Below are 24,754 nucleotides of genomic sequence, written 5' to 3'. Positions count from 1 at the left end.
TTCCGCCGACTCACAATTCTCCCTCGTATCATCTTCCTCATCACGCGGTAGTTAAGCCCGAAAGCACCACTACAAAGCTTCGCGTTGTATTCAACGCTTCAAGTCCGTGGCCAAATGGGACCAGCTTAAATGATATCCTTCATGCTGGTCCAGTCCTACAATCCGATCTAACGATCCAGGTCCTGAAATGGCGTTATTTTCAATACGTCTTCAGTGCAGACATTACGAAAATGTATCGTCAGATCTGGGTCGATCCAAAACATACCCCGTTTCAAAGAATTCTGTTCCGAAACAAGGAAGGAGATATCCGAGACTTTGAACTAAAAACAGTTACCTTCGGGGTCAACTGCGCCCCCTTCCTCGCCATTCGAGTCTTGCAACAGCTGGCAGAGGATATCCAAGTGCCATTTCCAAATGCCAGCCGCATCATCCAGCAGCACATGTACGTCGACGACGTTCTGGCAGGGGCGAATTCCGTAAACGAAGCCCAAAGTTCGATTCGAGAGTTGCAAGCAGCCCTAAGTGCCTCCGGGTTTCCGCTAAGAAAGTGGACCTCGAACAACAAAAGCGTCCTTAAAGACGTCCCGGCCGAACACCTCCTTCATAGCGAGTTCCTCGACATCGATGCCGAAAGCACGGCCAAGACGCTCGGTATTCGGTGGAGGGCAAAGTCCGACGAATTCTATTTCGTTCCCCCCGAAATAGTTGTGGAACCCTCCTATACAAAGCGAGAAGTTTTGTCCCAAATCGCTAGGTTGTTCGATCCTGCCGGGTGGCTCGCCGTTCATAATCCGTTCAAAAATGTTCATGCAGGAGATTTGGTTGCAGAACTTAGGCTGGGACGATAAGCTTCCCACTGAAATGAGTCAGCGGTGGCAATCGTTTTTAGACGAGTATTCCGACCTCAACCAGATCCGCGTTCCGAGATGGATCTGGTACCAGCCTGAGGTAATCATAGAGCACCACGGTTTCTGTGACGCGTCTCAGAGAGCCTATGGAGCGGCTATATACATCCGCGTCGAGATGGGGCAAAGGATCCTGACTCGCCTGCTTACAGCCAAAACACGAGTGGCCCCGGTAAAAACCGTCTCCCTTCCTCGGCTAGAGCTCTGTGGTGCCGTGCTGTTAACCGAAATGGTGACAGCAATCCTTCCGCACATGCCCTCCGCCAGTTCAGATATCCGCTGCTGGACAGATTCCACAATCGTCTTAGCCTGGCCACGAAAGCCTGCGTGCAACTGGACCACATTTGTGGCCAACAGAGTTGCCAAGATCACGCAGGCGACGCCAGTCGACTGTTGGGCACACGTTCGCTCAGAACAAAACTCCGCCGATCTAGCCAGTCGAGGCGTATCCCTACATGAATTGGCAGAAAACCATCTCTGGTGGCACGGACCAGAGTGGCTGCAAGGGCCACGAGAGCTATGGCCAGCACAAAGCGACACTCTTCCAGTGACAGAGCTAGAGCAGCGCGCGGTCAAAGTGTATTTTGTCAAGGCCCCGTCCATCGACTTTCTCGAACGTTTCTCCAAATTGGACAAGGCCCTGCGAGTTCTGGTCTATGTTCAACGCTTCCTTAAACGCTGCCGCAAAGGTTCGTTCTTGCCCAATTCACGCCCTACAAGTGAAGAGATCCGAGAGGCAGAACGAACGATCACCTCCATTGCGCAGCGCAGAGCATATGGCCAAGAGCTTCAGCATCTGACCGAGAAAAGGCCTCTTCCAGTGTCAAGTCCTTTGGTGAATTTGTTCCCGTTCATTGGCCAACACGGCCTTTTAAGGGCGTGCGGCCGTCTCACTGCCTCCAAAACCCTGCAATATGATGAACGTCATCCGATTATTCTCCCCTATGACTGTAGACTGTCGCGCCTCATCGCCCAATTTACTCACCAGATTACTCTTCATGGCGGTAGTCAATTGATCGTACGCCTGATCCGATCGATGTATTGGATTCCTAAAATCAAGAATCTGGTGAAGGCTGTGGTCAATCCGTGTAAGATTTGCACGATTTACAAGAAGAGACTCCAAACACAGCTGATGGGCGATTTCCCGACAGATAGAGTCTCCTTCTCGAGGGCGTTCACCTACACGGGTATCGACTATGCCGGCCCTTTCGAAATAAAAAATTATACAGGAAGAGCGTGTCTCATAACGAAGGGATATGTTTGTGTGTTTGTGTGCTTCTCCACGAAGGCTATCCATTTGGAACCCACTTCCGATCTAACAACCGAGAAATTTCTAGCGGCCTTTGCTCGTTTCGTAGCGAGGCGCGGTTGTCCTCAGCGGGTCCATTCGGATAATGGTAAGACCTTTGTGGGGGCGGCAACTTTGATTTCCAGGGATTTTCTCCAAGCTATCAAAGAGTCCGTGACTGATGCATATAGCCATCAGGGACTCGTATGGCGGTTCATCCCACCAAGGGCTCCACATATGGGGGGTTTGTGGGAAGCAGGAGTGAAAAGCTTCAAAACCCTGTTCCTTAAATCGACGTCAGCCCGCAAATATACATTTGAGGAGCTGGCGACGCTTCTCGCTAAGATTGAGGCTTGCCTCAACTCTAGACCCCTCTCCCCTATGTCCGAAGATCCCTCAGATTTGCTGGCCCTCACACCAGACCATTTCCTTATTGGATGGCCGTTGCTTTCCACGGCGGAAGCTGAGATAAAGGGCGAATCCAAGTCGATAATAAATCGATGGCAACACCTCAAGGCACAACATCAGCAGTTTAGTGCACGGTGGAAAGAGGAGTATCTTAAAGAACTCCATAAACGAAACAAATGGCAATTTCCGATCAGGAACCTCCAAGCCGACGATATGGTAGTTGTCAAGGAGGACAATCTACCACCGAACGAATGGCGGCTCGGCAGAATCGTTTCTGCCTTTCCAGGAGCCGACGACCGCATTCGAGTCGTTGAGATCCGTACGTCTCGCGGCACCATAAAACGCCCTGTCCACAAAGTATTCTTCTACCGATGGAGGACAAAGAGTCCTCCGTTCCTAGGGATTAGGGCACTTCCCCCATTCCGGGGCTCAAATAGTAGTCGGCTCATACTAAGCTTTTTTATTTCTTTTATTGGCAGACTTACTCACTTCCTACAATAATGGCTCCTCGTGCCTCGTAGCCACCGCCAGCTCCAGTCGTTGGAAGGAGGCAGACGTACTCGAGGTATTAAATCCCTCACCCGCCTCGCCCGAGTCCTCGCCCTCCTCTCCGTCCATCTCCGTCGTGCAAGGGCAGAGGCTGTGCTACAGCTATCGTGCTGGACACGGCTCGATGACCTTCGAGACCCATGATCGACCATGCTGCCAGACACGCGGCGGCCGGCTGCCACGCAACGACGAGGTTGCTGGACCGGCCGGCACCGATCAGTCGTCTGAAGACGCGGCCCAATCGGCTCTGGCGTACTCCCAAAAGGCGCCTGCCAGTCGCCACGGCCTCCGCCTCGCAAGCACCGCTGCTCGCGCTCTCCTCTCGCTCTCCCTCCTTCCCGCAAGGTATTCACCACTCCCGCGGTATTTCCAATGTTAGTTTTAAGTTAGTCTTAATTTACAAGTGTTCCAATAAAGTTCAGAAGTGAAGTCGATCCCGTGCCTTTAATTTCTGGAGGAATTAGCAGCAGCAGCCGCAACAACAACAACGACGTCAGAAGTCAATAATTACAAATGCTCAAAACTTTTCTCCAACTGTTCTTCGGCTGAACACACCACCGACAACAGCGAATGCGCATGTGTCAAATTCTGCATTAACTGTAGAAATGATGTCAACGATCAGCAGAACCAGACAAATGTAGACAAATCATGTCCAGCTTACCCCAAGCAAAGAGATCACGGATATTAAAGTCGGAAGCCACCAAAATGTATCACACCCGGCATACCAAAAACTGATGAATCTTAAAAATGTATCTAACTGTAATTCAATGGAATTTTAAAGGATATGTAAACAACTAGAGCCAACTCCATGTTTTCATCAAAAAATAGTCCCACACATAATTTCCCTGCGAGAAACCGACATACAATTCACAAATACCATGCCAACACCAATAAACTACAAGCTGTTAACATATACATATGTATAGCCAACAAAAAATTGAGGGGCGTAGCACTTCTAGTTCATAAGTCAATTCAGTACATTATCCTTAACATCACAAGCGATCTAGAAGTAATAGACATAAATATACAATCTGAACTGTCACAATCCCACTCTTCTTGAGATCAGTAGTGTCTTAGTTTCGCCAAGCAAACGTAAAGCTCATTAAGCAATCTACCCAAACCAACAACAATTCTCTATGGATGGAAAAGCTATAAAACGGAACACACCTAATCAAAACCAGAAACAACTTACAAGCTAAAACACATATGCTCAAATGATCTGCGAAGAATAGCCGAAAGTATCATCCTAAGAGAATTTGCCCATCAACATATAAAAGAAATAAAAAAGATTTTCAAAAAGGAAATGGAAATCTCAACGAAACTCCATGAATATGTAATGATTGGCTATCAAAGAACCTCAATCCGCGAGTATATTCCTCTGATTACATCAACAACTTTGATGTAAAAACAATAAATCTTGCTCCAACTGCGAAGTTGACCACATCGACCCAAAAACTACCGAAAAGTGCACAAGACCCCCAAAATGCAAAAATATAATAAATACATACATGTCGGTTTAACGTTGTCGTTTTCGTTATTGTTCATTACTTTCTCGATTTTGAGTACTAGAGTTGAAAAACCTCTATGAATGAAGATGGCGAATATTCACATTTGCTCAGCCGTTCGTCTCAGACTCCCCGTTTGTAAGTCTATTTGACAGGCATTCGGCTTTCCTTTCACTTTCTCGCAGTGCACACGAGTACACGCACGACAATCGTAGTAGTTCTAGAACTGTAACTTTTCTACCTATTAACGACAACCCTATTAACTATTGTGCGGGTATTTCAAATAAACCATTTAATCTCCGACACGGCCATTCTGACAAAATACGCTTCCTCGAGTAACATAATTACAATTTAAATTTTATTTGATTCAATATCCTAACAGTACAAACTAATTTCTTAAGATTTATCGTAATTTTCACAATTTTTAGTATGCTGGTTACATATCTTCTTCAGTTATTAATGTTCTTCATAATGTTCAACCTCATGTTCTTATTCATTTTCAAAGTCAGCTTTGGGCCAGGTACTACCAATTAACCATCGACTACTGTCTCACTACAGTATACAAGCTATCAAGCTGCTCTTCCGTCTATTTCAACGAATTCTCTTTGCGGTTTAACCTCGACCTTCAGCTAATACACCTAATACAGCCGATACACCTGCCCATATAGCATTCTTCTTAAACTATCGTTACATTAAATCTTAGCATTTTAGTTTCATGATATTTTTAAATTCAAAATTCAACATTCATTGTTATCCCTATGGTTTCCTTTTGATTTAAGCATCCGTCAAGAGCCCCACACGCCATGTGACAACCATTATTGTCCACTAGTGCTTGCTCAATGACGCAGGTATCTTAAGTCTCAAAGCCATATCGCCAAACAACAAACAATACAGACACTTTGCATCAGCCAGGTTATTTTCACTTCAACTCGCAAACAACACCTCCTGTGTTCTTTCGCTATTCTCAACCTGACACAGCTTATCACAAAGATATCTGCAACAATCTTAACAAGAATCAAGCAAGATTTCCAACTCATTCGGAACATAACCATCTGGCATCCGTCGCAAATTCTCATGGCAATATTTATATGACCGTTTATTATGCAATGACTTCAATGTATACCGATCCCCATCTAAAACTTCACTGATCCTAAGTGGTCCCTTAAACTTCGGATCTAATTTAGTTTGATGACGTTCTTCATTTTTTAATAAAACATAATCTCCACTTTTATGTCTTACAGCTGCTGCCTTATTTATGTCAAATCTATATTTATCATTACTAGCCTGAATATTTATATTCTTTGTCTACCTCTATCTCCGTGTCATACGGTGGCACCAAGCCCAGGGGACGGGTCCCTTTACCAAATAGCATTTCTAGAGGGCTTGCTTTGGTTGCACGTCTAACTGTGCAATTCAATGCAAGTTGTACCTCGCCAAGAGCATCCTGTCATGACCTGTTACTTGATTCCACCGCAGTCATGAGATTGAGCGTTCCCATAACGCGCTCAACTTGCCCGTTTGCTCGACTTTCTCCTGTAGCTATAAGATGCAGCTTTATCTTCTGAGATCCACAAAACTCTGCAAATTTTTCGCTGGTAAAACATCTACCCTGATCGGCTATTATTCGGTTCGGAACACCCAAAAAAGAAAGATATGATTTTAATGCCTGCACGCAACTATCGGTGTCCAACGCGCTTAACTTGCCCGTTTGCTCGACTTCCTCCTCTAGCTATAAGATGCAGCTTTATCTTCTGAGATCCACAAAACTCTGCAAACTTTTCACTGGTAAAACATCTACCCTGATCGGCTATTATTCGGTTCGGAACACCCAACAAAGAAATAGATGATTTGAATGCCTGCACGCAACTATCGGTGTCCAACTTTAAAGTGTCAAACAAATAAACGAATTTGGTTAGAGCATCAATTTGTACTATGACACATTCCTTATTATCTTTCTTCCCACTTAGTTTACCCGTTATATCGATATGCACTGTATGCCATGGGACATTTACTTTTGGGATTGGATGTAACTCTGCTTGTATCTTCCCAGATGACCCCTTTACAGTTTTACACGTTATACAACTGTCGACAAACTTTCGAACATATTTACTCATTCTGGCAAACCAATAATATTGATAAGTCTTATGGGGAGTCTTTTTCCAACCTAAATGCATAACGGACTAATGAACTTGATTGATTACCGACCATCGAAATGCATGCGGCACTACTGGCAGACAACGAATCCTTCCATTCCTCTGTATTTTACGAAACAAGACCCCTTTTCTGAGCTCATAAGTCTGGGCAATATCATCTGTGAAATTTGTTGTATTCAGTTTATTAACAATATCAGAAATTGCAGAATCCTGACGTTGCGCAGCTGCGAGCCAATCATTTGAGATTTCTGCTAAGTTGACACGTTTTTCTAGGATTGTAGTCTTTTGAACTGGTGTTGCATCAGGCACGTGATTCCTGGATAAAAAGTCCACATGCGCCATGCGCTTTCCTTCTCTATATTCTATTTTGAAATCATAAGATTGCAAGTATGCCCACCAGCGATGCACCCTAGGTGTTAGTTCAATTTTTGTTCGCGATGCTTTTAGCGAATTGCAATCCGTAAATATAACAAACTCTCGTCCAAACAAATAATGCCGAAAATGTTTAACTGATTCAACAAAAGCCAATGTTTCCAATTTATACGAATGGTATTTAGACTCAGCAGGGCAGGTGGTTTTACTATAATACTCCACCACATAAGGATTCCCCTTGATCCGACGAATTAGCATTGCCCCATATCCAAAAGAGCTCGCATCAGTGTGCAATTCTATCGGATGTTGTGGGTCAAAAATACCAAGTACTGGCTCACTTGTCAGAATAGTGATAACATTATTCCATATCCAAACACGTAAAGTATTTTGCCCCAGCTAACCTAGCTATTTGGTCATTGAATAATGGCAAAGGAAACCTGTCAGCAGCCGTATTGTTGTTAAGTTCACGATAATCAATGCAAAGGCAATCTGATCCATTTTTTTTTTTACTAAAAGTATTGGCATAGGAAGAACCACTAGGTCGAATAATGTTACACCTCAACAATTCGGTAATTCTTTCTCGTACAATTTCTTTTTCATTTGGACTTAATCGATATGGTCTCCGTTGTACCGTTTTACTAGGATCGACTAACCGAATTGACATTTCACCTAAATTAACTTTAGAGCAAGGAATTCCATTAATAAATGTATCTGAATAATTTTGAAGCAATTTAATTAACTGGTATTTGTCCTTAGCGACTAATTCGGTATCAATATTATTTGAGAAGGATAATGGCTTACTAACCTCACACATATGTACAGGCTTCGACCAATTTCTCTACCTATTATAATGTCATTTACAATAGAATCGTCTGGTACGATATGAAACAATATTTCTAAAGTATTTTCATTAATTTTACATTTGCATAGTGTCTGCTGTCTACACAGAATTCCAGAATTTCCTATACCTCGGATAATGACGACATTATAAATTGTTTTACCTACAAATTTATCACCAACACTGTTTCGAATAAGCGAGCATTCCGCCCCAGAGTCAAAACAAATCGGAAAGAGCTTACCATGTCAAAGGACTTCCCTGCATGCAGTTACTTAGCAACTTAATTAAGTTACTTCCTTCAATCGTTTGTTCTTCCATAACGATATTTGCAGTTGCGCACCATTGAGTTGCATCAGCGTCAGCCACATCCGGATTAAATTTCGGAAGCACCACTTGATTTTGCACATTTCCAAAAAATTTCGATTTTGCATTTCCAAGATAGGATCATCTCACTCTGTATAAACCATTGTCACCCTTGACGAGCGGAAACCCTTAGCTGCTAATGCTCATAGTTCTCAGTTACCTTATAGTTTTATACTTTAAGTTAGCATTAAATAAATAAATTCAATCTATGTAACAGTCAGAAGGAAGCGTTTCCGACCATATAAAGTATATATATATATTCTTGATCAGGATCAATAGCCGAGTCGATCTGGCCATGTCGGTCTGTCCGTCCGTATGAACGTCGAGATCTCAGGAACTATAGAAGCTAGAAAATTGAGAATAAGCATACAGACTCCAGAGACGCAGCGCAAGTTTGTCGATTTATGTTGCCACGCCCACAAACCGCCAAAACTGCCACGCCTACACTTTTGAAAAATGTTTTGATATTTTTTCATTATACCCGTTACTCGTAGAGTAAGAGGGTATACTAGATTCGTTGAAAAGTATGTAACAGGCAGAAGAAAGCGTTTCCGACCATATAAAGTATATATATTCTTGATCAGGATCAATAGCCGAGTCGATCTGACCATGTCCGTCCGTCTGTCCGTCTGTCTGTCCGTATGAACGTCGAGATCTCAGGAACCATTAAAGCCAGAAAGTTGAGATTGAACATGAGGACTCCAGGGACATAGACGCAGCGCAAGTTTGTCGATTCATGTTGCCACGCCCACTCTAACGCCCACAAACCGCCTAAAACTACTACTTTTGAAAAATGTTTTGACATTTTTTTTTATTATACCCGTTACTCGTAGAGTAAAAGGGTATACTAGATTCGTTGAAAAGTATGTAACAGGCAGAAGGAAGCGCTTCCGACCATATAGAGTATATATATTCTTGATCAGGATCAATAGCCGAGTCGATCTGGTCATGTCCGTCTGTCCGTCCGTCTGTCCGTCTGTCTGTCTATCCGTCTGTCTGTCCGTCCGTATGAACGTCGAGATCTCAGGAACTATAGAAGCTAGAAAGTTGAGAGAAAGCATACAGACTCCAGAGATATAGACGCAGCGCAAGTTTGTCGATTCATGTTGCCACGCCCACTCTAACGCCCACAAACCGCCAAAAACTGCCACGCCTACACTTTTGAAAAATGTTAAGATATTTTTTCATTTTCTTATTAGTATTGCAATTTTCTATCGATCTGCAGAAAAACTTGTTGCCACGCCCACCCTAACGCCCACAAACCGGCCAAAACTGCTACACCCACACTTTTGAAAAATGTTTTAATATTTTTTCATTTTTGTATTAGTCTTGTAAATTTTTATCGATTTTCTAAAAAACTTTTTGCCACGCCCACTCTAACGCCCACAAACCGTCAAAAACTGTCAGTGATGAAGACTCTTCTTCACACTTCCACTAGCTGAGTAACGGGTATCAGATAGTCGGGGAACTCGACTATAGCGTTCTCTCTTGTTTTTGTGTTAGTCTTGTAAAGTTCTATCGATTTTCCAAAAAACTTTTTGCCACGCCCACAAACCGCCAAAAACTGTTAGTGTTGAAGACTCTCCTGCGCACTTCCACTAGCTGAGTAACGGGTATCAGAAAGTCGAAGTACTCGACTATAGCGTTCTTTCTTGTTTTCTTATTAGCAATGTAAATTTCTATCGATCTGCAGAAAAACTTTTTGCCACGTCCACCCTTACGCACACAAACCGAAGACTCTCCTGCGCACTTCCAATAGCTGAGTAACGGGTATCAGATAGTCGGGGAACTCGACTAAATCGTTCTCTCTTGTTTTTACGTACGTACATGCAAAACCAATACTAGCCAGTGTGATGTATTTATTCCGTCCTCCCAAACCACCATGGCTGGTTACAGTGCAAATCATAAATTTGTTTTATAAAAATGGGTCTTCAGTTTGACCAACGTTCCGCGCACTTTGCCCTTTTTACAGTCACGATGATCGAGGCGCATTTTTGGATGAACGGCTATGTTAACAAGCCAAATTGCCGCATTTGGGACGAAATCGAGAATGTGGATCTGGACAACATGTGGCTTCAACGTGTCACACAGCACACGCTACGATAGATGTTCTGCACGAGCAAGTTCCGGACATGGTCATCTCGCGCGGAGGTCTGACCACCGAGATCGTGAAATTTGACCTCGCTGGACTCTTTCTTGTGGGGTTTTCTTAAGTCGCAGGTCTATGCGAATAAGCCGCAAACCACCGATGCCCTTAAAGTCAAAATACGTCTCGCCATCGATCAAATACAGCCTAATTTGTGCGCCAGAGTCATCGATTTCATAAAATTCGACCTTTCGTGGCAGTGGCGGTCATTTAAATGATGTCATATTCCATACATAATGGGGTTGATAGACATTTCAAATAAATTAAAATAAATAAATTTCGCAAATATCTGTCCTACATGTATTTTTTTCATTTCTAAGATCCAACGCCTCCAATAAAAAACCCTTTCCATCCCACAAACCTCACTAAACATACATCCATACACCATCCCATGGTGGACTAACTATGAAATCAAATACAACTTTCCAGGAAAAAATTAAACCGAATAATTACCGTAGAAAACATTATAGGCTGTAATCGCAAAAATTAAAAATTTAATAGCCACATACCACAAGCATTCAAAAAAATGTTAATCTTCCCAATCCTCAATCCGAAAAGACTCAAACTTTATCTTACCGACCCATTCTCTCAACTGTTGTATAGTCAAAACGTTAGATAAAATCATAGCTGAAAAACTCTAATGGTTTGTGATACCTAACAATCTACTTAATGAATTTGGATTTAAAAGAGGCAAGTCGATTTCAGAGTGCCAACTCTATGTAAACTATCTCATAACAAAGTCAAAAATGCACACCTTCCTCGTCACTCTTGAACTTTCGGTCGAGTAGGCGTGCACTCAATAACCCACCAACTGCAGGAATGGAAAACAGGCCAAAAATGAATCAACTACATATAAAACTTGTCCGCGTCGGTTCGCATACATCAAACCCATTTCCCCTATTTAATGGAATCTGCCAACGTTCACCCATATCTGTAATCTTATTCCTCATAGCTTTCAATAAATTATCAAACATCACATCCCTTCACAAAGAAATAAAGTGTATCGTATACAAACCTCAGCATAGACAACCTATTAAACAATATAGGGAAATGGGGCTCCTACTCAGGGGCATTGCTATCCCTATAAAATGCCAGCACCTCCACATATGTAAAAAACTTAACTGCAGTTGCAGGATAGGCCGCGTTAACATTCAAATTCCGACTCCCTTAAAAATTCTATGTATAACAATAACCCACAAAAAACACACTTCTACCTAATCTGCAAAATAATCGAAATATAATGTGAAAAATGCCTGTCATCGCCAAATAAGAGTAGGGTACGGTCTGTTTCTATACGTCCACGCTCCCAGAAGCATTCTAAACAAATTAAAAACACCGTTCAACTCCGCAATTCGTGTAGCCCTCGGAGCATATCGCTCCACTCCAATAATAACAGAATTTTGCAATAAATTAAAAAGTAAATATTGTACACTGCAGTCAATGGTAACAAACAATCAATACGAGTAACTTACACACCTGCGATTATCTTAAACAATCCCACCAAAATTATAGTTAGTTATTTTAGTTTTGTAAATACTCTTTCTATTATTATAATAAAAACAAGAGAGTTCCCCGACTATCTGATACCCGTTACTCAGCTGGTGGAAGTGCAAAGGAGAATTTCCACACTGACAGTTTTTGGCGGTTTGTGGGCGTTAGAGTGGGCGTGGCAAAATGAATCAACAAACTTGCGCTGCGTCTTTGTCTCTGGAGTCTGTATGCTTAATCTCAACTTTCCAGCTTTTGTAGTTCCTGAGATCTCGAAGTTCATACGGACGGACATGGCCAGATCGACTCGGCTATTGATCCTGATCAAGAATATATATACTTTATATGGTCGGAAACGCTTCCTTCTGCCTATTACATACTTTTCAACGAATCTAGTATACCCTTTTACTCTACGAGTAACGGTTATAATGACATCTCTGCAATACACGAGAACAAGAACTCAGCATGGTCTATTAATTTAAATTGACTTTTTGAACGACGACATAAATAAATAGGTATTTAACACAAATTTGTAAACTCATAAAAACCTTTGGTGCTAAAATCGTTTGTAGAAATTACCATAGATATTAAAATATTAGTCTATATATTTTCTTTATTTTGGGCTGGAAAAACGTCTATACGGATAAAAGGACTTGAAAGCTGTCTGTTTTAACTGGGCATCGATTTGGATCGGAAAAACGTATTTAATGCCTAGAAACCAACTTTTTAATGTGTCTTTTATTTGTACACTCAATTAGCTCATCCAAATACAAATAGTACCGTGTTAACGATAAACTTATTTCTCTTGTGTATGAAAAGACCAATACAGTTTTTAATATACCCGTTAAAAGTGTCCCCAGCTGCCGCTTTGATCGCAATTTCCAAGGCCGCCGCCTGATCCTCTATTGCTTTCAAATGAGTTTCCGAATTGACCACCGTTGTTTCCATACCCTCCTCGATTGTTTCCATATCCTCCTCTATTGTTCCCATATCCTCCGCTATTGTTTCCATAACCTCCTCCAATATTTCCATATCCTCCTCCATTATTTCCATATCCTCCTTCTCCAAAGTTTCTGCTGTTTCCGTGGTGGTCATAGCTGCGGGAGCCTCTGTTACTGTAGCGTCCCGTACCACCTCCGGCGCCATCAAAGCGACCTCGTTTGGCCGGTCCTCCGCTGGCACTGAACTGGCGTGATTGGTGCGGAAGAATTCCTGAGTCACGCTGCAGTCCGAAGTCTCCGGCGCTCTTAACGCAAAGGTCTTTGACAACTTTGACCAGCTCTGCATAGGGTTCCTCCAGGTGAAGTATTTCGGAAGGGTTGTCGCACGCCACCGTGATAAGATCCTCCAGGGCCGGCTTAAGGGCCCCAACTTTGGCCGCAAGTTCCGGCTCCATTTCAAAATTAACCCAGTTGTCAACGCGCACCATATTGTTGGCGGTCAAGTCAATCTTGCGCGATCCAAATAGTATCACCTGCAAAGGCGAGACCATAGATAATTGCTTGCAGGAAACAGCTCGCGTGCGAATCTTCTCGCCGAAAACGAAGAACGGATATGGAAATGTAACTGCTAAGTTGCTGCAGTTCACCGATGTTTTGTGTAGTAGTGCTGCTTTAGACTCTGTAGTCAGCACTTTACGCTTTTCCTTGTGCACGCAAACGTTGGGGTAGAGACCCAAGCATAGTAGAGCCAGGGACACGTCCAGCACGGGGTCATCACCACTATACTTTTCATCTAACTCGTGCGGTATCATACACTCTTCTGGGAATCCGGCCTGCTGAAGAAGATCCAGTAACTGCTGCTTGGCATCCCAGATTACGTTCATAGTACTCATTTGCAATCCTTTCCAGTCACAGAAACGAGCTTCCATCTGCTCACCGCGTTGTTTCTCGCGCCGCCACATTTGTGAGGCTACGATCATTGCCACGTGGTCGGAACATTTATTACCACTTAAAGCTTTCTGATGATTTGCCAGGCGACGTTGGCCAATATCAAGACTGAACACCTCTGAGAAGGTGCTAGAATACGAAGCCATAATGGCCATCAGATCGGCACAGCCAAATACTGCCCCAAGGACCATCATCTTTCCAAGTCTGGGTTCGATTGGAAGGCGTGCCAGCAGGCGGCCCAATGGTGTAAGCTCATCGTTAGCGTCTAGGCAGCGCATCTCTCGAAGCAAAACCTCAGCTTCGATTACCGCGTCTACCGGAGGTGGCTCCAATGCCTTTGACAAAAAGTGATGAATGGCGCCCAGCCTAAGCAATTTAATGGTCAAAGCCATCTCGTGCAACGGCGTGCGAAACATCTCCGGCGTAAGAGTGTCCTCGAGCGCTTCGAAGCGAGCGCGCGAACAGAGTGTAAAGCAGAAGCCCGGTCGGACACGTCCAGCTCGGCCTTTGCGCTGCTCCAAATTGGTTTTGCTCGCCCATACGGTGGCGTAGCTGGTTAGGTTGTTATGTGAAGTGAAGAGCTTCATGCGCGCCTTGCATATATCAATTACAAAAACAATGTCATCAATCGTTATAGAAGTCTCTGCAATGTTGGTAGAAAGTATAATCTTGGTGATGCCTTCTGGAACAGGTTCGAACACCTTGCGTTGGTCGTCTCGAGGAATCTGCGAGTGGCACGGCAAAATACGATATTGGGATGTATCACTGAAAGTGTTTGTATTTTGCAGAAACTTCATAAGCGCAAAGATCAGGTTCCAACCGGGGAGGAATACTAATATGGCACCGGAAATGCTTTTTGACTTAATGTGCATAAGTAATGCTTCCAGCAGCTCGAAGCTAACGTCCGATTCGGATAGCATAGCCATAGCATTGCGAGTCTTTTGTGAATACTTGTCCTCGCAAACCTTGTTAAAGTTGGTATCCGCCTCTTCTTTGTTCTCAGAAAGCTGCAATTGCTCCTCTTCCTCCACCTCCTTGCGCTTTCGTCGCGACTCCACCGACGGTACAAAGTCTGTCATCTGAAGAATGTCCTCCAAGAAAAATTGCTGCACGGGGAATGCTCTTCCGGGTACCTCCAATACGGGACAGCAGCCGAAATACTTGGAAAAAAGTGTTGTATCAATAGTGGCCGACATAAGAATAACTGCAAAAGAAAAAAAAGGAACTTGTATTATTATTACAATAAAGTCACATCAAAGTTCTGAAAGGCAATAGTAATTTTGGTCAATCGGCTCCAAATTAAAAATGAGAAAACCGCAAAACAAATAATAAATCGTAAAAAAAATGAAAAAATGTTTCCAAAATGTGGGCATGGTACATTTGGGCGTGATAATTTTCTTAAATAAGTCAGCACTATGCCTACTTCGGCAAGCTTAATCTAGTTTTTATTGTTCCCGAAATTAGCTTTTAAATAAAAAACAAGAGAGAACGCTATAGTCGAGTTCCCCGACTATCTGATACCCGTTACTCAGCTAGTGGAAGTGCGAAGGAGAGTCTTCAACACTAATAGTTTTTGGCGGTTTGTGGGCGTTAGAGTAGGCCTGGCAAAAAGTTGTTTGGCAAATCGATAAAAATTTAAAAGACTAATACAAAAATTGTACGTATACGTAGATATGTACTTGTAACACCAACAACTATCTAAGAGTTTTACACCAAGAAATTGTATTATATATGTATGTTATATAAATTGCACCATATTCGAGCTTACCATGCAAGTCCGGATAAGTGTCAACCATGTCGCGAAGGATGACCAGCAAAAAGTCGCTGTTTACGTCTCTCTCGTGGATTTCGTCCACAATAATATGCGACACTCCTCGTAAGCCAGCCTCTAGCTTGCGTAGCAACACGCCCACGGTGCAGAAGAGGATTGCGCCGTAGGGACGTGGAAACACAGACTCAAATCGCACCGAGTAGCCTACAGTGTCGCCCAATTGTTCGCACCGCTCGCGGGCTACGCGCTCGGCAACAGAAATGGCTGAAATGCGACGAGGCTGGGTCACATAAATATTAGCGTACCCGCCCTGCCCGGAGCAGATGTAGTCATCAAGAATGTATTGGGCTATCTGGGTAGTCTTTCCGCACCCAGTGTTTCCCCGAATGATAACCACTGGGTTGTCATTAATAGCGCTTAAAATTTCGGATCGCATCGCTGCAATGGGCAGCTTGTCGCGAAACTCGAGGAATTGTCGGTACTAGTTGTCGTTCTGGCGGCGCTCACGCAGCGAGCGTTCGTAGTCCATCGAAAGCTCATCAATAGAGACGGTTGCCAGTTCGCCCTCGTCGATGTTGCAGGCATGCCACGTATTCCAGTTTGCTTGAGGAGGGGCCCACGGAATCACTGAGCTTTCCTGACGCTTTTCCCCATCCTGTTGTGAGGAATCTATGCGGCTTACGTTAACCTGAAGAAAATAATCAGAGCCATGGTCGATTTGAATTAAATTTTAATTAGTTTTAGTGAGAGCTTTGTTCTATTTGTATAGTGCAATTACAAAAGGCCGATAAGCACACATTAAATATTATTTGCTGTAAACAACATAGAACCCTGCAGGGTCATTTAAAAACAATAAATACAAACAGCGCTTTAAAGTTAAAGTTCCTTTTTTTTGTTTTGACAAACAATAAATTAACCGGTCGAGAAACTCGACTATAACGTTCTCTTTTGTTTGATTCCTAAGTACACATATGAGTCATGTAATTCCAGAGAACACGGAATATACATACTTTAAATGGTATTATTGAAACAGGTACGAACATTCACATTTTACGTATTACACTTTTCATCTTCTTAAAATCTGATCAGGATTTCTAATAATCAATTTTTATTTTAGTATCTAGTTTTGTTTCACTTACAATTAGAGGAATTGGAGCGCCGTCCGGTTCGATTTTGATATTGCGCGGGTTTATTACAGGAAGGTCCAAAACCTGAATTACTTTATCAATTTTGCTAATCAGATTTGGCGAAAGCTTTACCGGATATGGCTTCAGCTCCTCATCCTTTTTTTTTTTTAAGGTTCCACTAAAAGGCTCTACCACCTTTAAATGGAAAAGTTGGCGCACCAGGGACAGAGCGCACGACTTGCTGGCAGACTTCTTGTTTGAGCCCGTCTCGCGGGCCGTCACCTTGCGCTTGAGCGCCGGCACATAAATGGACAACTCGGCCATAAAGCTCCTAAATAGAAAGAACTTTTTGAAAAAAAATGTTGGGCCGGCATGTAGGTTAAATTCGAAACTTACCCTGGGGCTATATTTGGGATCTCCCATTGTGGGAGTCTGCGGTGGAGTGCTGCAGAAGACAGCCAACAGAACGGTGTGGTACTAATGTGTTAGACGAAGCTGGAATGCCAGCTCTTGAATTATTGCCACCTAAGCCGCGTTGTATAGGCGTCCGTTTTGCTTACAGACCCCATGCAAGGTAGCTGGGCGTTGTTCTTGTAGTTCGGAGTATCGTACCACGTCGCTCTGCTGGCGCTGCTCTGCACGAATTGTTCACAGCCCGCCAAAGATTATGGGCCGCATTTCAGAGTTGGCCGTATAACAAATTCGGCCAAATCCGGAATGCAGACTGAAGAAAGTTGAAAAGGAAGCACATACCTAGCGTGATCCGGGCCCACTGGCGTATATTTGTAATCGTCGCGAATGTTGTTCGCCTGCTTGTACATGTTCAGTCGATCTTTGGCGTTCTCTATGGTCCAGTTACCGTGAATGGCGGCGTTGACATCGACAGACTCAGCTTCGTTCATGTCCCTCTGCTCCTGAATGTGATCAATTACGGAGTAGCTGCTACCGTCGCCCCCGCTCTGGTGATTTAGTGGCCGATAGGCCTCACCCAGATCCTGTGGACCCGACTGACCACCAAACACGCGCTTCTGCTGTCCACCACCCCCTGCCATACCAACACCCTTCAAACCCGTCATAGGTCCAGCCCACGAAGCACCAGCATCCGCAGGAACATCTTTGTCGTTCAGTTTGCCCACGCGTACTAGGTAGTTGACAAAATCACGACATGCGTTTTTCTCGGCATCTTTCTTGTTGGTAGAATTACCCACACCAATATAGATATTTGGCTCTACACGCACCTCGCACAGAAATCGCTGACGGTTTTTGGGACCTATAAAAGAAACTGTTAGTTGCCAAACGCGGTTAAGAATGAATGCAATATTATCACTCACCCGTTTGGCGAATATCAAACTTTGGTTCTATACGCGACTTCGCACAAAATTCGTATAAAAACGATTTTATATCCATTTTTAGCTTTTGAATAAACTGAAATTAGCTTAAGTTAAAGTTGTTCTTTTCTGATATCGATTATTTTTCTTGTTAGTCTGTCAACACAATAATGCGTTTTGCAGCAACTATCAAAATAGGAACGGCCTGCGAAAATGGAACTGTTAAAATGGAACAGTGAGAGTACCTGTAAGTATACTAAATTAGTTGAAAAGTATATTAAAGGTAGATTTTCCGACCATATAAAGTATATATATTCTTGATTAGGACCAATCTATCTGGCAATGTGCATCCCTCTATCCGTCTGTCTGTCCGTATGAACATTAGGATTGTAGGAACTATATAAGCTAGAAAGCTGAGATTAGGCATGCGGATTCCAGAGACATAAACGCAACCTACGCTCACTTAAACTGCCTTAAACTGCCCCGCCTATACTTGTAAGAAATATTTATTTTTTATTTTTCTGTACATTTTCTACATTTGTAATTTTATTTGTAAGTATATTATTTTTTATTCCAATTTCTATCGATATGCCAGAAAAATATGATTTTTTTATTATTATTGCTAAAACTATAAGCGAGGTAGATAAGCCGGATTCTAATTTGACATTATAGACCTGACACCTTAATGAAAGACCACTGCATTTTCAAGAAAACTTTTATTGGTTGAAGAATGTAGTCTTTATGAAAATATACTATTTTGCTTATCTAGTCCGTATTTGTATCTTATGACCATTTTATGCTCTTTCCTCCATCACCCGTGAAAAACAATTTCTCATGTTATATTGGTCAACAATTTAATAATCAACAAAAATACAAACTATTTTTTTGCACAAATATGGCTTTATAACAGGGCCAACAACGCAATCACTAATATCTGATTTTCAAAACAAACTATCCAAGTTGTGAAAATGAAATGGTATTTTCGAAGAATTTCGACCGCAATTTTGTTATGTGTAATCAAACATATTTTAATGGCTAAAATTCAGTATTATAGTATATTTGCCCTAGCCTTATGGTATTTTTTGCGTCCGCGTACTGGTCACACAGCTTTTTGCAAGGCGATGGGAAAAAGAGGATAATATTTAAGTTAAAAATGTGAATGCGGATGCTAGCCCAACTAAATAATAGTGCAATAGCGAGTCACCCATTTAATCGCCTAATTTGAATTTCTTTTGCGGCCAAAACGACGGCATACTGCTGGATTTGTTGGCTGCCAGCAGCCCAGCATCACACACACACCCACATGAGCAAATGTAGATAAAAGTGAGAAAACACTCACGCACGCACACACACACAGGCACACGTTTGGTAGTGGGCAGGCATTTAATTTTGTTAGTGCCCAGTAATACAGAGTTGAGCGAAAAGGCGATAGCAACTTGCACAAATTACAAGCAGTGAAGAGAGTCAGCGAAGAGGGGATCGAGTGAGAGCGGCGTTTAGTGCCAACACCCAAGCGTGATCTCGCAGCCACAAACAATAAACAAACAGTGAAAGTAACAGTAAACGCAAGCGCTGCAATTTGGCTTCCATTGATTGCATTTAGTAGCAAAACTACTCATTCAACAATGGGTAACTGCCTCACCACGCAAAAGGGTGAACCCGACAAGCCCGCAGATCGCATAAAGTTGGATGACCCGCCCACCATCGGAGTGGGCGTGGGCGTGCCCCAAATCCCCATGCCCTCACACGCCGGACAGCCGCCAGAGCAGATCCGTCCGGTTCCCCAGATCCCGGAGAGCGATACGTCCGGCGCCAACGCGAAGATTTTTGTCGCACTCTACGACTACGACGCCCGCACCGATGAGGATTTGAGCTTCCGGAAGGGAGAGCACTTGGAGATACTAAATGACACGCAGGTGAGTGTTTCTATGTTCACACGCACGTCTTATTCGAAAAAAAAATGTGGTGATTTCCTTACTCAAAATTAAAAACATACATATTTGCCGTTTGGACCAATAAATCTAAAATTGTGAAAGTAACTAACTACGCATGTAGAAATTTGTATTGAAAGTTAATGTTGAAAAAATATAGAATGTTGTGACAGCTTAGCAAAAATGGTTGCTTTAATCTCATGCAAAGAAAATTGCCTATTTCAGTCTTTCCCATGCGATATACTTATGAATAGTATATACCAATCCTATTCATAAATTTTCTATCGCACGAAATTTGAATATGAAACTCTATGGACCGTCTGTATAATTTAAGTGGAAAAATGTAAGAAAAGCAAATCAGACAAGGATATAATTGGTTAAATTTGGCCTAATGTTTGTGTCTAATTATTTTTTTAACGACTTTTTCATTATGCACTTCTTAGTTAATAGAATAGAGATAGAAATCAAATTAGGACCTTTGTCTAATCCTCAGGCATCCTAATTAGCTTAGCACAAGTAAAAGCATGAATTTGGAGTCTGTCGCATAAACTGGTGATTTCTTTCCAGAAAATCCGTAACACCTTATATAGTATAAACGTAATATTTAATTTGGTTATTGTATACCCTCAATTTACATTTTTGTGACGACAAAAATGTATAAAATAATAAATCTAAATAAAGATACAATTAAAATATCGTCTAAACACAAACAGCTTACGTTTAAACAGAATGTGAGTGAGTAATCCGATAGGTTATAGTGTATGCTGGTTGAAGCAAAAAAATGCGGGAGAGAGTGTCTGATAATAAGTTCAAATCCCTCGATAACAGCGTTTGTGGCATTTTTTCTTCTTGAAGAAATCTTAGGGAAAAATTTGATAAAACAATTCTTAGCATTAACGACAAATAAACCAAATAAAGCTAAGATAACGTTTAAAGCTTTAACTAGTCAAATTATTATAATTAATTTTAACTGTTGTAAAACTGTTGTTACTCGGAATTTAAGATGGTATATGTTATCCGTATAATAATTTGAAGTTGAGGGATGTATTTCCCCGACCATTAGATATACATTAATTTGTACACTTATTTTATTATACCCGTTACTCGTAGAGTAAAAGGGCATACTAGATTCGTTGAAAAGTATGTAACAGAAGTATATATATTCTTGAACGTCCGTATGAACGTGGAGATCTCTATTAAAGCTATATAAGCCATAAAACTATAAAAAAATTGAGACTAAGCATGTAGACTCCTTGTTGCCACGCCCACTCTAACGACCACAAGCCGCTCAAAACTGCAACGCCCACACTTTTGGGAAATGTTTTTATTATTCTTGGAAATTTTTATCGGTTTGCAAAAAAAAATGTTTGCCATGGCCACTCTAACGCCCACAAACTTCCACTAGCTGAGTAACGGGTGTCAGATAGTCGGGGAACTCGACTATAGCGTTCTCTTTTGTTTTTGAGTAGGCATGAATTTTCTAACCTTTGCCTAATTGCAAAAAGACAAATTTGTGTTAGTACTATGATAAGGTTGGATGATTACCAGATAAAAATAAATTTCTCCAATCAGAATAAGTGATACACCGATCAAAAGGTATCGCCAAAACTATCAGGCAAGCTCCGGTAATCGTAATTTTTTTTCTAATTCGATTTGGGCCAAATCTTACGATTTCGTTATTAGGTGCTCTGGTTTTCACAAAATGTTTACTATCAGAATGTTTCGTTTCAAACACCTGTTTTATTTTATTTGTCAAAATCAAACAACGTGAAAAATGTCTTTTAAATTTGCAATTGCTTGTTTTAAAGCCCGAAGAAGGCAGAAATTGAAGTGCTTGAGAAAATCTAGAACTGCCACCTTTTTTACAGTTTTAATTCCGATGTTCAATTTTTAATTTCCGATGTTCGCAAATCGAAAATTGTTGTCGCCGACGCGTCGGCAACATTTTGTTTGAAATTTTTAAATAAATATTTTATAAAATAACTAAGTGGCAGAATGATGGGGAAAAAACATCAATAGACAACTGAGTAATCTATTTTTTTTCCCTTAGTAAATAAGAAATAATTTGATATAAACAAAAATTCTTTCGAAAACCAGAGCACCAAATTTTTAAATCGAAATCGTAAAAATCTTACGAATTCGATTACCGGGGCATGCCTGTATATATAACATTATTAGATTTCGTTGTCTTCTTTATCTTTTGACGCTATATTAGACCACTATTACAAACATTTTTTTTAACCGGTGCTTGTATAGTAAAATTGTTAGTAATGGTTAGAAAGAAGTGAATGTTTATTTCAAAAATTTCCCCGCCCTCTTTGAAGCCCATAGCTGTCACCATTTAAAAAATATTAAGATTCGTTTTTAATTTTGTATCCCAATTTCAATAGAAATTTCCCTTGCACTCCACTAGCTTACCGGTTAAGGTCGTTCCTCGTTCTTTTTTATTGTTTACCACGTTAACCGTCAATAGTGATGAAATTTTACATATTTTGAAAATTTTTAGAACTTTAAAAACTGGAAAAGATTTTTACCGTTTTCGATTTTTATACCCGTTACTCGCAGAGTAAAAGGGTATACTAGATTCGTTGAAAAGTATGTAACAGGCAGAAGGAAGCGTTTCCGACCATATAAAGTATATATATTCTTGATCAGGATCAATAGCCGAGTCGATCTGGCCATGTCCGTCTGTCTGTCCGTCCGTATGAACGTCGAGATCTCAGGAACTACAAAAGGTAGAAAGTTGAGACTAAGCATACAGACTCCAGAGACATAGACGCAGCGCAAGTTTGTCGAATCATGTGGCCACGCCCACTCTAACGCCCAAAAACCGCCCAAAACTGCCACGCCCACACTTTTAAAAAATGTTTTAATATTTTTTCATTGTTGTATTAGTCCTCTAAATTTCTATCGATTTGCTAAAAAACTTTTTGCCACGCCCACTCTAACGCCCACAAACCGCCAAAAACTGTCAGTGCTGAAGACTCTCCTTCGCACTTCCACTAGCTGAGTAACGGGTATCAGATAGTCGGGGAACTCGACTATAGCGTTCTCTCTTGTTAGATTTTATTTATCACCATTTTAATTTGGGAACAATTTTAACATTAAATAAAAACTTAATTTTTTTTTGATAATATGATTTGTATATACATTTAATCCAACTGCAACTCCTGTTTAATCCAAATGTTGAAACAGACGGTAAAGCTAGCAACTATTGGTCGAATTCTATAATTAGTGTACGGTCATCACCCACAGTAGGCACCCATTCTGACTGTTTTGTGTATTTGTATTTTAAAGCTTTATGTCAACATAGCAATGGCCCTCTCGATAGGAGTCGCTACTGAAGGCATGACGTGAGGGATTGGCTGTTGGCCAAAACTTGCGCCCTCTCTACAGAGTAAATTCATATTCAGATTTTGAACGGGCAAAGGACTTTTAAAATAACGGAGTATACAATTGTGGCTGGATCATAAAGCATTCCCAGATTTCCCCGGTCAGTGGTAGACACATTACCCATAGTCAGGACTTGCTGAGTAGAAGTTGCGTGGCTGGCATTTCCGGTGCGAGTAATGAAGATACGCGGTATTTGTCTACGCTTTTTGGTCTCTCGGTTATCACTTGACTTGTTCCGTACAAGCATAAGTGTTTAAATTGTTTGATAGATAGTGAACACTTGATGGTCTGGATGTTATGGTTTCTTAACTGGCATTTTGGGGTTATCATTCAGTTGAAAACTATTTGTCTGACTATCCATTACCCCGTTGCACGAATAAAAGGCATTTATTCATTTATTTAGAACTTGTATAGTTCACGAGGACTTTAATACGGACTGATAGAGGAACAGTCGAACATGGCCAGATCATGTCAGCTATTGATACTGAATATAAATATGTTTACTCTATACATTCCAATACCTGTTACATACGAATTTAGTGTACCCTTTTGCTTCACATGTAACGGGTATAAGGATTTATTTAAAAAAAATTATAGTTCAGGTCGACTAATACTTATCAATAAAAAAATATATATTATAGGTCGGGAATACACTTACCTATCTCTTTGACAGTTTTCAATTGTAATAATATATTTTTTGTAATTATAAAACTACATTCATAAGTTTCAAAAAACAAAATTAAATAATTTTTCTCGTATAAAAACGTTGTTTCTTAAATACCTATCATATAAATGATTTTCCATATCTTTTATATACGGTATTTGATTGTATCTTTTAAATTTACCAATAGGGTGACTGGTGGCTAGCTCGCAGCAAGAAGACACGTTCAGAAGGCTACATTCCATCCAACTATGTGGCTAAATTAAAATCTATCGAGGCAGAACCGTAAGTAAAATTAATGAATTTGCCTGAATGAACAACTCGAGTGTTAATTATGTCTGGTTTTATACTTTTTACCTTATTAATAGTTGTAAAGATAGCTGTGGAAAAGTTTTGCTTTACATAACGTAACTTCATAAAAAGGTTGATAGCATACTTTTAGATGCTCCGAAATATACAAATTTGTATCGAATGCATCTCCTAACTATGCAGATCTTAAAGGGGCACCTACCTTTAGACACTTCAAAAATTATATTTATTTTTATTGTTTTAATCCTTAATCCTACCTTTAGAGGCTGCAAAAAAAAAGGTATTTTGTTTAAACCGCTTTGTAGGGAACTGAAGACAGTTCTTTTAAAA

The 24,754-nt window shown here is 41.3% G+C and overlaps 3 protein-coding genes across 3 annotated transcripts; 1 reads left to right on the top strand and 2 right to left on the bottom strand.

The window, feature by feature from the left end:
- Window positions 1-12,734: 12,734 nt before the first annotated feature.
- LOC122626574 (dosage compensation regulator) lies at window positions 12,735-16,159 on the bottom strand. The gene is made up of 2 exons (XM_043806890.1): window positions 15,673-16,159; window positions 12,735-15,108 (listed from the first exon to the last, which is right to left on the bottom strand). The coding sequence occupies exons 1-2, from the start codon at window positions 16,109-16,111 to the stop codon at window positions 12,860-12,862; spliced, it is 2,688 nt and encodes an 895-aa protein (XP_043662825.1). The 5' UTR covers window positions 16,112-16,159; the 3' UTR covers window positions 12,735-12,859.
- Window positions 16,160-17,007: 848 nt separating this feature from the next.
- LOC122626575 (dosage compensation regulator-like) lies at window positions 17,008-18,283 on the bottom strand. The gene is made up of 3 exons (XM_043806891.1): window positions 18,134-18,283; window positions 17,199-18,072; window positions 17,008-17,133 (listed from the first exon to the last, which is right to left on the bottom strand). Exons 1-2 carry the CDS (start codon window positions 18,207-18,209, stop codon window positions 17,468-17,470), a joined length of 681 nt encoding a protein of 226 aa, XP_043662826.1. The 5' UTR covers window positions 18,210-18,283; the 3' UTR covers window positions 17,008-17,133; window positions 17,199-17,467.
- A 924-nt stretch (window positions 18,284-19,207) lies between these two features.
- Window positions 19,208-24,404, top strand: LOC122611725 (tyrosine-protein kinase Src42A-like). Its single transcript, XM_043785010.1, has 2 exons — window positions 19,208-20,046; window positions 24,306-24,404. The coding sequence occupies exons 1-2, from the start codon at window positions 19,756-19,758 to the stop codon at window positions 24,402-24,404; spliced, it is 390 nt and encodes a 129-aa protein (XP_043640945.1). The 5' UTR covers window positions 19,208-19,755.
- Window positions 24,405-24,754: the final 350 nt, after the last annotated feature.

Source organism: Drosophila teissieri, chromosome 2L, assembly GCF_016746235.2.
Source record: "Drosophila teissieri strain GT53w chromosome 2L, Prin_Dtei_1.1, whole genome shotgun sequence".
Lineage (NCBI taxonomy): Eukaryota > Metazoa > Arthropoda > Insecta > Diptera > Drosophilidae > Drosophila > Drosophila teissieri.
Note: the sequence above shows the minus strand (reverse complement) of the source record. Positions and strands in the feature narration are given on the sequence as shown.